Source organism: Lutra lutra, chromosome 13 (assembly GCF_902655055.1).
Source record: "Lutra lutra chromosome 13, mLutLut1.2, whole genome shotgun sequence".
Taxonomy (NCBI): Eukaryota; Metazoa; Chordata; class Mammalia; order Carnivora; family Mustelidae; genus Lutra; species Lutra lutra.
Window position 1 is genome coordinate 89723945 of NC_062290.1, and position 15231 is coordinate 89739175.

The following is a 15231-nucleotide window of genomic DNA, read 5'->3' on the forward strand; positions in this document are numbered from 1 at the left end:
GTTGACCAGAACATCCTTTCCTCTCCTAGCCCGACAGCCTTCCAGGGAGCTGTGGACACACAGCTGGTCTGGGCTCTCCCTCTCCTAGGGAAGATGTGCAGCATGGTCAGCCCTTCACAGCAGCATGGCAAAAAAGTCACTGGCTGGGACACTGGAAGACCTTGATCTGAGTCCTGCTGGTCACAAATGTCACCACAAAGTGGAGAAGATGCCATTCTACTGTGTTTTTAAGAGTCATCTTTTTTTTTGAGATTTTTATTGATTTATTTGAGAGAGAGAGAGAGAGAGCACAGAGGGAGAGGGAGACTCCTTGCTGAGCAGAGAGCTCAATGTGGGGCTCGATCCTAGGACCCTGAGATCATAACCCAAGCCAAAGGCATATGCTTCACGGACCAAGCCACTAGGCATCCCAAGAGTCATGTTCTCTTTTTTCTTTCTTAAAAAGATTTAATTAATTAATTTATTTAAGAGAGAGAGAGAGCATGGGGGGGTGGTGGTGAGGGAGAGAGGGAGAAGCAGCCTCCCCACAGAGCAGGGAGCCTGACTCAGGACTCAATCCCAGGTCTCCAGGATCATGACCTGGGCTGAAGGCAGCTGCTTAACCGACTGAGCCACCCAGGCGCCCCACGAGTCATCTTTTCAAGAATAAGTAAGATCACTCATTAATAAGAGTCAGAGGAGCCCAAAGGGAAAGCTCTAAAGGAGAAATATTGGTCATTATGGTTCGACCTCAAGGAGCACCTTATCTAGAGCTGACTGCCCGTGAGGAAGCGGACACTGCTAACCCGGCATCCTTGGATGTAAGTTAAAGAACGTCACTCAGTGGAAACAAAAACATGCATGCGAACACGTGTGGCCCCGAGAGCCACCCAGAGCCACCCCTGGGGAAGGGCCTGACCCCCGCCTTGCTGCCTCCAGCCTCCTGGTCTGGGATAAAATGTGTAACTGTCCCCCCCTCCCGAAGGGGTGCTGTGAAGACGAAATGTGCCTAATAGCTATCAGTTATTATAATCCACAAAAATGAAGACTCAAGGCCAAACAATTAAACAGACAATATAACCAGAATAATTTCTAAAGTCACCGCGTATCAATATACAACCTAATGGCCCATTACGCGGTCATTCAAAATAATGATAAATATGTAGGAAAAAAGCACAAAGGCTCATGATGCATTATATTAAAACACCACAAATATGCATTTACGTATGGCTATTCTTTCTAGAACTTTAAAAGGGTTCCCAATTTCCTAAAATGTCATTTCATGTAATTACAAAATGCTTCAAGAGAGCCCAGTGGTTGTCGTTCTTCCCAGTGGAACATCGGACTCAGATGTGTACTTGTAATTCTCCCTAAAATAAAAGGAACACTACAAATTGCAGATCTTATTTAATGTGTCTCTGTATCACCTATAATTTACTCTATAAATTACTATAATTTCTGATTTAAAAAAGGAACAGAATTCAAGCTACAGATATGACAGACTGTACAAAAGACATGATTAGCAGTGAGTGAATAAAACAAAAGGACCCAATCATAACACGAAAAGGAAATACAAGGATCCTCCACTAATGACACAAAGTCCAAGAACAAAGTGAACAAAGTTGAGTCTAAGACGGCTCCTCTCTACTTCCTAATGCTTACTTCCACCCTGGCACTCTTCCAGGTACTTGGGATATGACAGGAGCCAAGAAAATTCTTGCCCTCGCAGAGCTTACATTCTAGTGTGAGATGAAAGAAAACAAATATATAAAATGTTAGATGTTGGTAAGCACTATGGGAAAACAGTAAAGCAGGGAAGGTGGTGGGAATGAGGCGGGGAAGGAGAGGAGAGACTTTGTAATTTTAAATAAGGTGGACAAGACAGACCTCAAGAAGACGCTATTCCTGAGAAGAAGTCAGTAAGTGAGCTCTGTAGATATCTGGGGGAAAGCTTTCCAAGGAGAACAGAGCCAGTGCAAGGGCCCTGGGGCAGGGTGACACAGGGTGAAGTTGAGCAACAGCAAGGGGGCCATGTGGCTGGAGGAGAGGCATTCAAAAAAGTTAACAGGAAACCAGTTTATGTGGGCTCATATCTCATGATTCACTTCAGAAACAGAATTTATATTCCGTTCTAAAGTAAAGGCAGAGAGTTCTGGTTTAGGGTGTTCGCTAAATTTCTAAGCTATATGGGTGGCTGAAGGTGAGTCAAGAGACACAAAGCACTGAGCAAAGAAACAAACAGAAAGAAGGTATAAACTTTGCAAGGTTGAGGGAAGTTCAAGAACCCGGGAAGCAGTCCAACATCAAGTTCAGATTTACTGTATTTAGTTTATGATTATATTAGACATTTGTGCTTCATTCTGGACTTCAGTATTCTGTGCACTGCTTCCTTTCCATCATAGAAAAGATCTTTAATGAACGGTCTGGAAGATGCTATCATCTAATTTGGGGCTCTAGTGCAGGGTTTCTCAATCTGGGCACTATGGACATTATGGGGCAGGTAATTCTTTGTTGGAGAGGCCGCCTGGGTATTGTAGGATATTTACGAGCACCTCTGGGTTCTACCCACCAGATGCCAATGGCAACCCCCTGGACGACCAAAACTATCTCCAAATACTGGTAAGTGTTGCCGGGGTAGGCAGAAAAATTGTGCCCAGTTGAGATCCACTGCTCTAATGTGAACAGATAAACATGCCACCTCAGTTTATGAACCTGTGGTTTTTGTTTTGTTTTTCAAACCAATGGTTGATCTTAAGGCATATATCTGTTCCTGACTACTAAACTCACCCAAAGCCATGTGCTACTTACATAGCTTACTTAGAAAGAAGTAAACTCCTCAGATGTTCCAAAAACTTTCCTGTCCCAGGGCCTTTGCACTGGCTGCTACCTCCGTTGCTTGTCCCAGGCAACTCTACCTCATCCTTCGAGTCTTATTAAAACGTTGGCTGTTTAGGGCCCTGGGAAGCTGCTCCCCGATCCCCTCCTGTGGCGCCTGCACTCGTACTTGGCAGCAACAATCACAATTGCAATTAAGTAATTATTTTGGTCATTATTATTTATCATCTCTTCCATTCGTTCAGTAGGAATCCCACCTTCCCTGTTTGTTCCTGCATGTCCAAGGCACCAGAAGAATTATGGTGGACTTGGATTTAAATGAAAAAAGTATTATCACGGGCCAGCTTTAGTACTGTATTCCTAACAAATTATGATGCCCTGCGTAAGCCATCAGAGAACAAGGACACCAACCGCAGCTTACAATTAAATCTTTTAGGACAAAACCTTGACTATGAATATACTTTATGTGAGCGCACATTTTTCTCCTTTGTTAACAGTAAGAGCTATGAAAAGATGACCACCAAGGCAGGAGGACCAAAAAGGCCCTCTTCGTTAGATGACGAAGGACCCAAAGAATAGTCAATGGTGCTGAGATCACTCTTCTGGCTTTTGTGAACACATTATAAGCATTTATGTTAATACTACTTATTCCACGCCCCAGGTACTACCTGATATCGCTTACTCTTTCTATGTGTGAGATCCTCAAATACATTTAAACTCCTCTTAGGGATTTTATCCGGGGGTTGGCGGGGGCGGGGGTGTCCTCAGATAAGTTTCAGTGTCTGAGGGACGCTTGCAAAGACCTAGAAACACCTTCTAGGAACAGGGCCCATAACTTTTCCATGATTCAGTTCAAGACCCACCACGTTATATGACTGTGTTTAATTTGAAAGTTTCTAGGGATATTCCCATTACCCCTGGTCCATCTCTTAGGAAGAAAAAACAAACTTCTGTTACCGATTTCCTTTCTTGCTTCAGCTCCTGGACGTAGCGGGCTAACTCCACAGTGATGTTCGAGGTCATGTTCTCGGAGATAACTTCATGCTGCCCAGCGTAATCATTCATTTCGTTCAGGGTGGAAAGGAAGGCTTTACAAGCCGTATACCTACGGAAATGAGCACACGCCACTCTTTCAAACAGGGGCCCCGTCCGTTCTAACACTGAATGCGCTGACGAAATATTAATTAAAATCAGGTTAATGTGCGTCAACGTCCCACAGGATCCTGAAAGTTCATTACTCATAAGAGCGTTCTCGTCGAAATGGCTCAGAATTAATTACCACTGAGGCACTCTACATTCTGTGACGCTGAACCGCTCTATGTAAGGCAGTATCTGGCCTCATTAATCCTGGTTCAAATATGACCCCAGATACCGTACATGCCAGCTATGCATTCATTCAATGGGTGTTTAGATCTAAATTAGAGATTTAACACTTCTGCGCTGTCCACGCTAAGGTGCCTAAGTTGCTTACTGAAATGGACAGATTTCTCAAAGAAAGAGACGCCTGACATTACAAAAGCCAATCAAGACCGTGGAATGCACAATCCTTGCTTCCTGTATTTGCTTAGATTACATTCTGAGCTTTTCCCAATTACCTTAATTGAAACAATCTGGAATAGGTCTAGTGACTCAGCATAAGTTAGCTGAGCCGGGTTTTTACCGTTCTCGCTGCCAATTTAAAAACTAGCACAAACACGGGTGGGGAATGCAGCTTATTTTTGTACGTTTCCTTTCTCCTTTCTTTCATCAGCATCACGGCCAGCGTAAAGATTATCAGCACATAATTATCAGCGTTGAACAGACCTGTATTCTTCTTCCTCCTTTGAGTTCTTTTTAGGTTGGTATTTCTTTGCGAGGTTCCTAAAACAAAAATGCAGACATATCACCTTCTATAGAAAGATGACTGAGAAATCGGGAATGAGAGATGAAGTCAGTGCTTTGTGCGTAAGTTTAAAAAAAAAAAAATCGCAAAATGTCCGCAGCTGAAATCTGTTTATTTCCTTCCTTTTTTTTTTTTTAAAGTCATCTCTACACCCAATGTGGGGTTGGAACTCACGACCCCAAGGCCAAGGGTTGCCAGCTCTCCCAGCTGGGCCAGCCAGGTGCCCCTGCTTCCTTCCATCTTTTCTGCATGGGAGATAGAGCTCTGGTTGTGAAAGATTTGCATCGTTTTTAATCTTTTACCCCAAAGGTAGAGCACGTGAGAACAGAAAGGGGTAGGAGTTGGTGCTAACCTGGCTGTTATGACCTGACTTTAATTGGAGAGTACAGACCAGGTGTACACCTGCGGCCGATTTCATCTGCAGCACTGAGCTGAGGGCGAGTTTCCCTCCGGGCCACTGTTCCCTCCCGATCATCTTCAGGATGATCCAAGAAAAGCATATGGACTATGTCCAAATATTCAAATTAACAATCCAAGTACCGGGTGCCTAAGGGGCACCGTGGTAAAGCGTCTGACTCGGTTTTGGCTCAGGTCATGATCTCGGGGATGTGGGATCGAGCTCTGTGCTCAGAAGAGAGTCTACTTGGGATTCTCTCTCTCCTTCTGCCCCTCCCACTCATGCTAAGATAAATAAATAAATCTTTAAAAAAAAAAAAACCCAAGTGCCAAAGTCATGTTGTCAGGGCTGTGTGGTTGCTCCTACAAAGAGCTAATGAAAAGGAAAGGAATTTAGGGGCTGTTCATGCGAAGACATTTTTAATTAGGAGGACCTGCCTGCCCAGGAGATTTGCACTGACCACACTCAGATGAGACAAAATCACTCACATCTCTCTTTCTAATCTCACCTCCAGGTCAAGAATCCAGACAATCTTTACATTCAACACACTTAAATTTACACAAAAACCAGGAGGTAACCCTGACAAAAATGAAACTCACTCCCATGGATCCCACCCCTGACTTGGGTGGTAACAGTTTACGGAAACAGCCAGGAGAGGCTGACTAATGGTCCACCGCGGGGGGTCCTCACTTGACCACAACTCAGTACTCACTTCCCTGTTTATCCCGTGTTTCTATTCCTCTTTCCTAGTAGCTACTTTCATTATTTCACATTTTCTTTTATTCTCCCTGAATCTACAGATTTGCCTAGAAAAAATGTGCCATCCTAAGTTTACAATTTTGATCATGGTACCTTTTACATACAAAGTGGATGTGATTTCATCTCTAACAGGTGTTACTAGATGACATGAGGCAATGGACTTCAGTTTAAAAGGGGCACCTGGGTGGCTCGGTGCATTAAGCTTCTGCCTTCGGCTCAGGTCATGATCTCAGGGTCCTGGGATTGAGCCCCGAATCGGGCTCTCTGCTCAGCGGGGAGCCTGCTTCTCCCTCTCCCTCTGCCTGCCTCTCTGCCTGCTTGTGATCTCTGTCTGTCAAATAAATAAATAAAAATCTTAAAAAAAAAAAAAGACATTGCTCTGGGATGGCTTGAACCCAGACAAATCAGTGAGCAAGTCTAGGCGTCATCTGGGAGTTTGAGGGAGTTGGATGAAATGACCTCTATTGCCCCTTCAAGTTTTCTGACGGAATATATAAACACCCAACAGAATATCAATTGTTGCAATTTAAAATGAAGATATTGGACGCTTGGGTAGCTCAGTCCGTTAAGCATCTGCCTTGGGCTCAGGTCAGGATCCCAGAGTCTCGGGATTGAGTCCCGAGTCCCTGGGCAGGGAGCCTGCTTCTCCCTCTGTCTGCCACTCCCCCTGCCTGTGCTCTCGCTCTCTCTGACCAGTAAATAAATATAACCTTTTAAAAAACAAAATAAATAAAATAAAATGAAGATATGAAGAGCACCTGGGGGTGCACTCAGTAGAGCATGTGAGTGTTGATCTTGGGGTCATGAGTTCAAACCCACGTGGGGCACAGAGCTTACTTAAAATAGTAATGATAATAGTAATATCATCAATAGTAATGAAATAAAAGTAAAATGAAGACATGAACATATGATCATTTCAAAATTATAATTAATTTTTAATTATTAATTATAATTAATAACTGATGAGAAGAGAATGTTCCCGCTTGAAGGCTGCTCTGGTGTGACCCATGCTTCAATGAACCATGTCGTATTTTCTCTGCTGATACTCTGGACGCACAGAACAGTTTCCCTAATAAATCTAGATCCAAAAGGATGCTGAAAAACAACATTTCCTTTAAAAATGTGGCTTACGGGCACCTGGCTGGCTCAGCTGGTGAAGCATGTGACTTTTGAGCTCGGGATTGTGGTTCGAGCCCCACACTGGGTATAGAGATTACTTAAAAATAAAATCTTTGAAATAAATAAATAAATTAATTAATTAATAATGTGGCTTAAAGACACAAATAATGCAAAGGAGAGAAATCTTCCTTGTTGAAAGCACAGTACGGCTGAGATGGTTTACCACAGTCACTCCTTTAAAGGCAGATTTAGTAAAAACAGTCCATCCTACTTAACAGGTGGCCGGGATGGAAAGGGGAACACATGGAAAGCAGATGACTATATAACCAAGAGGTTCTTTTCCACACAGACGTAGAGTAGAATATATGGGAAGTTGGAGTATTAAAAAGCCTAGTGGCTGCATGTGGTTTTTTTTTTAATTTGGTTGTTTTTTTTTTTTTTTTTTTTTGGCAGAGAGGAAGAGAAGTGGGAGGGCGGGGTCAGAGGGAGTGGGAGAGAGAATCTTTTTTTTTTTTTAAAGATTTTTTTTTTTATTTATTTATCTGACAGAGAGAAATCACAAGTAGGCAGAGAGGCAGGCAGAGAGAGAGGCAGAAGCAGGCTCCCTGCTGAGCAGAGAGCCCAACGTGGGGCTCGATCCCAGGACCCTGAGATCATGACCCGAGCCGAAGGCAGCGGCTCAACCCACTGAGCCACCCAGGCGCCCCTGGGAGAGAGAATCTTAAGCAAGCTCCACGCCCTGCGAGGAGGAGCCTGACATGGGGCTCAATCTCCTAGCCAGCTCAGTCAGAAGCGCATGAGACCCTTGATCTTGGGGTCAAGAGTTCGAGCCCCAGGTAGGGTGTAGAGACTACTTAAATAAAACAAACAAGCAAAAACTCACTTCACGTTAAAAAAAAATAAATTAAAAATTTAATACATCCACATTTTCTTTTTAGCTTCCAGTCCTAAGCCTTCATAAAAATAATTTAAATTTTATATCTAGTTGAAAGAAACATAGCTTGACTAGAGACAGGTAAAACCAGCATTCTTTTTAGTTTTCTCGCCAGTCAAAACCGAAACAGGATTAAAGACAACAGGGGGATGTCTGTTGTGGGTGACAACCTGTGGAGACTGTCACGTCTGGATGAATGCGTCTCACTTTGACCATGTTAGCATATACAGCATTCAAAATGCTTCTTAAAAGCACCAGTGAGTAATTCACTCTATAAATGCCAACAGAAAACTAAAAGCTTAAGAGGTATGGCAGGGAAAATCAGAATTTTTCTCCCAGGGACCGCTAGACAGAAGGATCAACTTTCATTTCCATTCTCTGGAGATGGGTTTTCTCGCCTTATTTTGTAGGAGATCACCTAAAAAACAAGCAAGGAAATAAACCACAAAGAGCAGCTTTAAATTTATGGGATCTTTCTGAGAAATTTTAAGTGTTTTATGTATTACACTTGCTCTTCAGACAGGTTAAGGAAAAGGTAAGAAAAAAACATAATCCTCTCATAAGGATACTGGGTTTAAACTTGGTTGATCCGAAGAGCCACAGGGAAGCTTTTTAAAAAAAGGAGATAACTGGGCCCAGTTCCAGGCCCTGTGAAATGGAAGGTCCAGGGTTGGGTCCAGGAATGTTTGTTTGTTTTTTTTTTTTCCTATCTTTCTTTTTTTTCCCCAAAGCTCACCACAAGACTTCGGGACAAAGACAGCAGAATAAAATTCGATCAGAGAATTGTGCTTTCCCAACAAGAGGTGAGAAGGAAAAGCCAGGACAATTATCAACAGCAGAAAACAAGCCCATGGGGAAAGAAGCATAATTTCAGTCTACGCACTTTGTAAAGTGGCGACTGTGGCGAGGGACAGAAGATTCTGGGGCCGCGGAGAAGGATGCTGTCCCTACTCTCGCTGCCACTGTGGCAGGGGGGTGAAGTGGGGTAGGAATAAGCCCATAAAACCCTTAAGATCAGTGTGGACAATATAAACTGAAGGGTGAGTAAGCAATCGGGGACAGTGACAGGAAAGCTCTGAGAAGACACACAGGCTGACCACCCAGGTTCCAGAATTCGGGCAGGAGCAGGGGTCACCACCTGGATCCTCACGCTCCAGGGCTCGAAGCTGGATGCCCGCTGGAGATCACGCCTAACCTAGGCATCCTGAAGGAACAGGGACTATCTTTGACCTAAACTCTCCAACACAACCTCTAACAGAGTTCTGGAACACACTCAGAGTCTCAAAGACGAAATGTACAAAGCCAGGCCCTTTGCCTCACCCTTACCCTGTAACGGAGCTCAGAGGGAAAGGCCAACCGTTCTAGAAGCACGGCCAGGAACGCTCACCTACCCTCTATCAGAACCAACAGCAGCACTGGGGTTGTTTAGGCGGGTAAGAAAAGCATGCTTAGAAGTTCATGTGCCTTATCCCATGAAGTCCCCTTAACAACCCTGGAAAGGAGGAATTACTATTATTCACATTTTACGGATGAAAAAGATGAAGCACAGACAGTATGTGCCCCAAGTTGTGCGACTATTGAACAGAAGAATCAAGAATGCGTCCCAGGAACTGGGGCTCTAGTGTCCGTTCTCTCAACCGCTTCGCTGAACTGCCCATATAAACGTAAGTGAGGTGAAAACATATGACATGTAATACAGGAGAGAAGGAAGGAAGGGGGAAGGAGGGAAGGAAGGAAAGAGGGAAGGAAGGGAAGAGGGAAGGAAGGGAGAAAGGTTGGGAGGAACAAAGGAAAGAAGGGAGGGAGGGAATGCCAAAAACAAACAAAAAAAACCACACACACAAAACACAAAAAACCCCCACAACAAATAAAAAAACCAAGCAAACAAACAATCTGGAAGAAAAGAAGCAAAAGAAGCAAAAGCAAACCCCTCCAGAATATTTTATATTACAGAAAAACTTCATAAAAACACAAAGCCAATGAAGTCAAGAATTCCCAGACCACGGGCTCAAACAGACTGCAAAGTTAAGGAAATGAACTAAGAACGGAAGCTACCACTACAGAACTAATGAATACAGTGGGCTGGGTATCAAATTTAACAGAAGAAAGCTTTGAGATGATCATTGTAAGGAAAGCAACTAACACAAGCAGAAGAAAAGATTACCTAAAGAATAAGATGCTTTAACATAAGGAAAAGTTGTATCTCTGAAGTATATAAAGCCAGTAAATCGTACAGAAAACATATTCAGATGTAACTGGAGAAAATGACCCTGAAGTAAATGAGGGATTGGATCTGCATGTGAAAGGGCTCTAAGGAAACTGACCAAGAATGATCAACAAGGCTTAGCTTGGCGATGCCATCGAACTGCTAAACAAACAAAAAATTCCTCACATATACAGTCAAAAAAGTAAGTCACCTACAAAGAAAAAAAAAAAAAATCTGGCTGGCCCCAGACTTTTCCACCAAAAACCAATGCAGCAACAAAGTTTGGAGAGGACGAAAATATGACTGGAGCATAACCAGGTCAAGTTATTATCGAGTATGGGGACATTCTCAAACAGAAACAAACTTGGAGAATTACTCCACAAACTCTTAGTAGGGAAGGAAATATTCATATTTCTCTTGATGCCAAGAGACAGGTGGAGAGGTTGTGCTAGAAAGAATGGAGGTGAGCATACATTTATATTTAAATACAGAATTAAGGGGCGCCTGGGGGGGTTTAGTCGGTTAAGCCTCTGACTCTCGCCTTAAGCCTCTGACTCTTGGCTTTGGCTCGGGTCATAAGGTTAGGATCACGGGATCCTTCTGGGCATCGGGCTCTGCGCTCAGCACAGAATCTGCTTGAGATTCTCTCTCTCCCTCTCCCTGTCCCCTAATATGCTCACACATACTCTCTCTCTAATAAATAAAGAAATAAATAATAAGTAAATAAGCAAATAAATGCAGAATTAAGACAAGTTAACTGTGGGACTGTATTACAGACCAAATCATATAACTAGAAGAGGAAGCAAAACATGTAAAGATTATTTTCTTTCTCTTACTTAGCAGTGAGCCACGTGGACTTGCTTAAAGTTATAACGAGGAGTTAAAACAAAACAAAACAAAAAAAGCAGGGGCACCTGGGTGGCTCAGTGGGTTAAAGCCTCTGCCTTCGGCTCAGGTCATGATCTCAGAGTCCTGGGATAAAGCCCCACATTGGGCTCTCTGCTCAGCAGGGAGCCTGCTTCCTCCTCTCTCTCTGCCTGCCTCTCTGCCTACTTGTGATCTCTGTCTGTCAAATAAATAAATAAATAAAATCTTTAAAAAAAAAAAAAAAAAACAGTAATGACATCCTACAAGTTTTTCATAATTTTTCTGCTAAATCTTATAAGAATTCAGTATTTATGGTTCAGCAAATCCTTCAGTTCCATTTGTATGTCTTTTTTTATGGTGAAAGTAAATATAAGTGGAATTCCTTGTATACACAATATACAATATATTTTATAAAATGATTTCTACATAGTTACCCTTTATTGACAATTAACTCTAATTAAAAAAAAAAGTTGGCCAGGACATGAATGGTTCACCAAAAAGAACGTATAAATGACTCAAAGGTATAAAAACAGGCTCAACCTCATTGATAAGAAGAGAAACACAAACTAGGGCTCAGACTCTCCTATTTTTACTTATCACGTTGGCAAAGATAGGACAAGACTGGTACCAAGGAGCGCTGAGGGTCAAGGTCAATGGCACTATCCCACGCTGTGCTACAAGTGGTAAGGGTCACAGCCTTTGAGTGGCAACTTGGTGAACTCTACCAGAACCAGAGTGCTACTTTCAGGAACTTTGTTTCTGGACCGGCTTGTCCGAGTGCATTACTCAAGGTTATGCATTACAACTTCGTTCGAAGTTGCAAACAATTGGAAACAATCAACACGTCCACCAAGCCACAGCAATACTGTAAAACCGCAAAAATAATGAGTCCTCGGAACAATCTCCAGGATGTAGAGAGACAAGGGCACACGGAACTGCTGGGGAAGCAAGGAAGAAAACACACCCTCATTTGCCTGCAGCCGTCATAAAATTTCTTGGAAAAGATAAACAAGAGACTGATAACATTTCTTGTCCCCAGGGACAGGGTTAAGAGAAGGGACCCTTCCCCGCACACCATTTTCTACCTCTGGCATTTTTAATCATGTGAATTCATTATCTGGTTAACAAATAATGTAGCTTTTTTAACAGTAGCTAAGGGCAACCGATAGCTGGTTCTCTTCTATAGGTCATATGAAATGTTTTAAACTTTTATTAGGAATTCAACCTTACGGGGCGCCTGGGTGGCTCAGTGGGTTAAAGCCTCTGCCTTCGGCTCAGGTCATGATCCCAGGGTCCTGGGATCGAGCCCCACATGGGGCTCTGCTCAGCAGGGAGCCTGCTTCCATTCCTCTCTCTCTGCCTACCTCTCTGCCTACTGTGATCTCTGCCTGTCAAATAAATAAATAAAATCTTTTTTTTTTTTTAAAGATTTTATTTACTTATTTGACAGGCAGAGATCACAAGTAGGCAGAGAGGCAGGCAGATAGAGAGGAAGGGAAGCAGGCTCCCTGCTGAGCAGAGAGCCCGATGCGGGACTCGATCCCAGGACCCTGAGATCATGACCTGAGCAGAAGGCAGCGGCTTAACCCACTGAGCCACCCAGGCGCCCCAATAAATAAAATCTTTAAAAAAAAAAAAAAAAAAAAAAGGAATTCGACCTTACATTGCCTTGAAGAAATAGTAACTCTGGCAAGGGTCAGTAAACTTTTTCTGAAACAGGTCGGACGGATAGTATTTTAGACTTGGAAGTGTGTCATGCTCAGGTGTCCCTGTTGCAACTAGTCAACTGCAATTGTTCTCAGAAGCAGCCATAGGACAATACATTAACGAATGGGCGTGGCCGTGTTTCTGCGTAACTTTATTTATAAAACCAGGCAGTGGATGGATTGGGACATAGGCTGTAGTTTGCCAATCCCCCAACCCACAGAAATCAAAGCCCCAATGAACACCCATTGCTTCTAAAATAAGTTAGCATAGGGACGCCTGGGTGGCTAGTTGGTTAAGCTGCTGTCTTTGGCTCAGGTCACGATCCCAGAGTCCTGGGATCGAGTCCTGCATCGGGCTCCTAGCTTGGCGGGAAGCCTGCTTCTCCCTCCGCCTCTGCCTGCCACTCTGCCTGCTTGTGCGCTCTCTTTCTCTCTGACACATAAATAAATAAAATCTTAAAAAAAAAAAAAACTAAGTTAGCATTATTTTTCCTCTAATTAATGCTGAAAAAATTAAAAATGATTTAATGCCAGAAATCTCTCCAAAAAGATCGTGTTGCTTTTTCAACATCACACTGGTATTTCAAGCAAGCATTTGCTGACCATGCTTCAGTCACCCTGGCCTTTCCATTCCTTGAACATGTTTCCACCTCAGGACCTTTGCACTCACTGATCCCTTGGCCTGGAAGAGCTAAACCCAGACCTTGGCATGCTGGTCTTCTCTCTTTGTGTTTCGGTTCTCAAGCAACAGATTTTCCCTGGTTAGTCTAGCTACGTAACTCCCACCCACTATCATGCACTGGCTTTATTTACCTGGGTTGATAAATGCTATCTTTAAAAAAATCTTGTTTGCTTATTTGAATGTGGTCTGTTTTCCACAGTGAGAAGGTGAGCTCCAAGGTGTCTTGTTCATTAGAGCTCCCCTGGTATTCTGCTCACACACTGTTCGTTGTTTTGTTTGTTGGTAAGCCCTCATCAGCTCTCACAGCCTGTGCAAACACATGATTCTCCTTGAAGCAGTGGGGACCAAACATCTCAGACCTGGACATTTCGATTCAGCCTTCCTACAACTATTTACTGAGTACCTACCACGCATCAGGGGAGAAAATAGCAAGGAGGCTGGTATGGTTAGAGCAGAGAGAGGAAGAGGAGGAAAGAGATGTCAGAGAGGTTGGGGGATATGATCATATAGGGCTTTGTAGGACATCCATGGTAAGGGTTCTGGATTTACGGAGTGAAATGGGGCGTTGTTGGAATTTTGAATAGAGTGCCATGATCTAGCTGCTTGATGGAAAACAGACAGAGAAGAAGGATAAGAAGGGAATAAGAGAAACCAGTTAGAAGCCTTGTAATAACCCAGGTGAGAGGTGATGGGGACTGGACCACAGCGGCCGAGGTGGAGGTCAGAAGAAGGGGTCGGATCCTGGGTAAATTTGCAAAGTACAGTCACTGGGACTTCCTGATGGCTTACCCTGGGGACGGGGGTGGGGTAGTGGCAGAGAAAGAGGGAATTTCTGACCTAAGGAAGAACAGGGTTTCTGACCTAACAGGGAAGGAGCAGCTGGCCTCAAGCGCATGGGAAAAGCCGGGCCGTGCAGACACACTGCAGGCGGGCAGCTCCGGCTTCCGACACTTTCCATTTCAGATAGATTTTAGGAGGTAATGCATCATCTATGTTGGAGTCCAGGACAGAGGTCTAGCTTGGAGGTACACACCTGCGAGCCACTGTCCCGTGGATCATACTTAAAGCCAGATGAGAGCACCCAGGGAACACAGACCGAGAGGGGAGATGACAGGGACTGGGAACTAGGGCATACTGGGTGAGGAGGCAGGAGGCAAAGAGGACCCAGTAAGACGCTAAGAAGGAGTTCCCAGTGAGGTAGGAAGGAAACCAGAAGACTGGAATAAGGCCAAGCCAGGAGGAGGAAGCATCCACCCCGTCAAAGCCGCTGATGGGTCAAGGACGCCAGACTGAGGACAGGCAATTGGGTTGAACAATACAGAAGTCACAGGGGCTCTAAAAGGGCAGTGCTGGCTGAGAGGTGTGCAATGAGTTTAAGGTAGTGAGAGGAGAGGGATTGGAGACAGCAAGTAAGAACACTTCGAAGAAGTTTGGCTGCAAAGGGGAACAAAGAAATGGTGGCACCGGGTAGGGAGAACGACCTCAGGAAAGTTTGTCTTTGGATGATGGCGTGCTTGTGTGTCGATAGGGATAATAACCCAGGAGAGAAGAACTGAGGACGTGGGAGAGAGAAGCACTGGGGCTCAGTTCCAGAGCCAGAGGGAGGGGGGACACCGACTGCACAAGAGGGGAGGCCTGGATTTAGACAGAAGCATCTCGGGGTAGGGGGCACAGATGCTGAGAGTCTCAGGACATTTTCTTCTGACTGCTTCCATGTTCTCAGTGACGTAGCAAACAAGTGGCAAGGATGGGAAAGGAGATGCTGGGTTTGCAGAAAGTGGGGGAATGGAGTCACATCGGTGAGTGGGGAAGCAAATCAGCCAAGGATAGAAAGGATGCTTATGTACTGGCATTGAGGACCTGGT

General features: G+C 44.1%; 1 protein-coding gene across 18 annotated transcripts in view; it reads right to left on the reverse strand.

Annotated features, from left to right (window-relative positions):
- Positions 1-15231, reverse strand: part of FNBP1 (formin binding protein 1) — a 148486-nt gene that overhangs the window by 74544 nt on the left and 58711 nt on the right. For all 18 annotated transcript variants that reach the window (XM_047701216.1, XM_047701233.1, XM_047701232.1 and 15 more), the window contains exons 3-4: positions 4618-4674; positions 3772-3919 (exon numbers count right to left, since the gene is read on the reverse strand). In XM_047701216.1, the coding sequence (XP_047557172.1) occupies positions 3772-3919; positions 4618-4674 (205 nt within the window). The remainder of the gene's footprint in view (positions 1-3771; positions 3920-4617; positions 4675-15231) is intronic.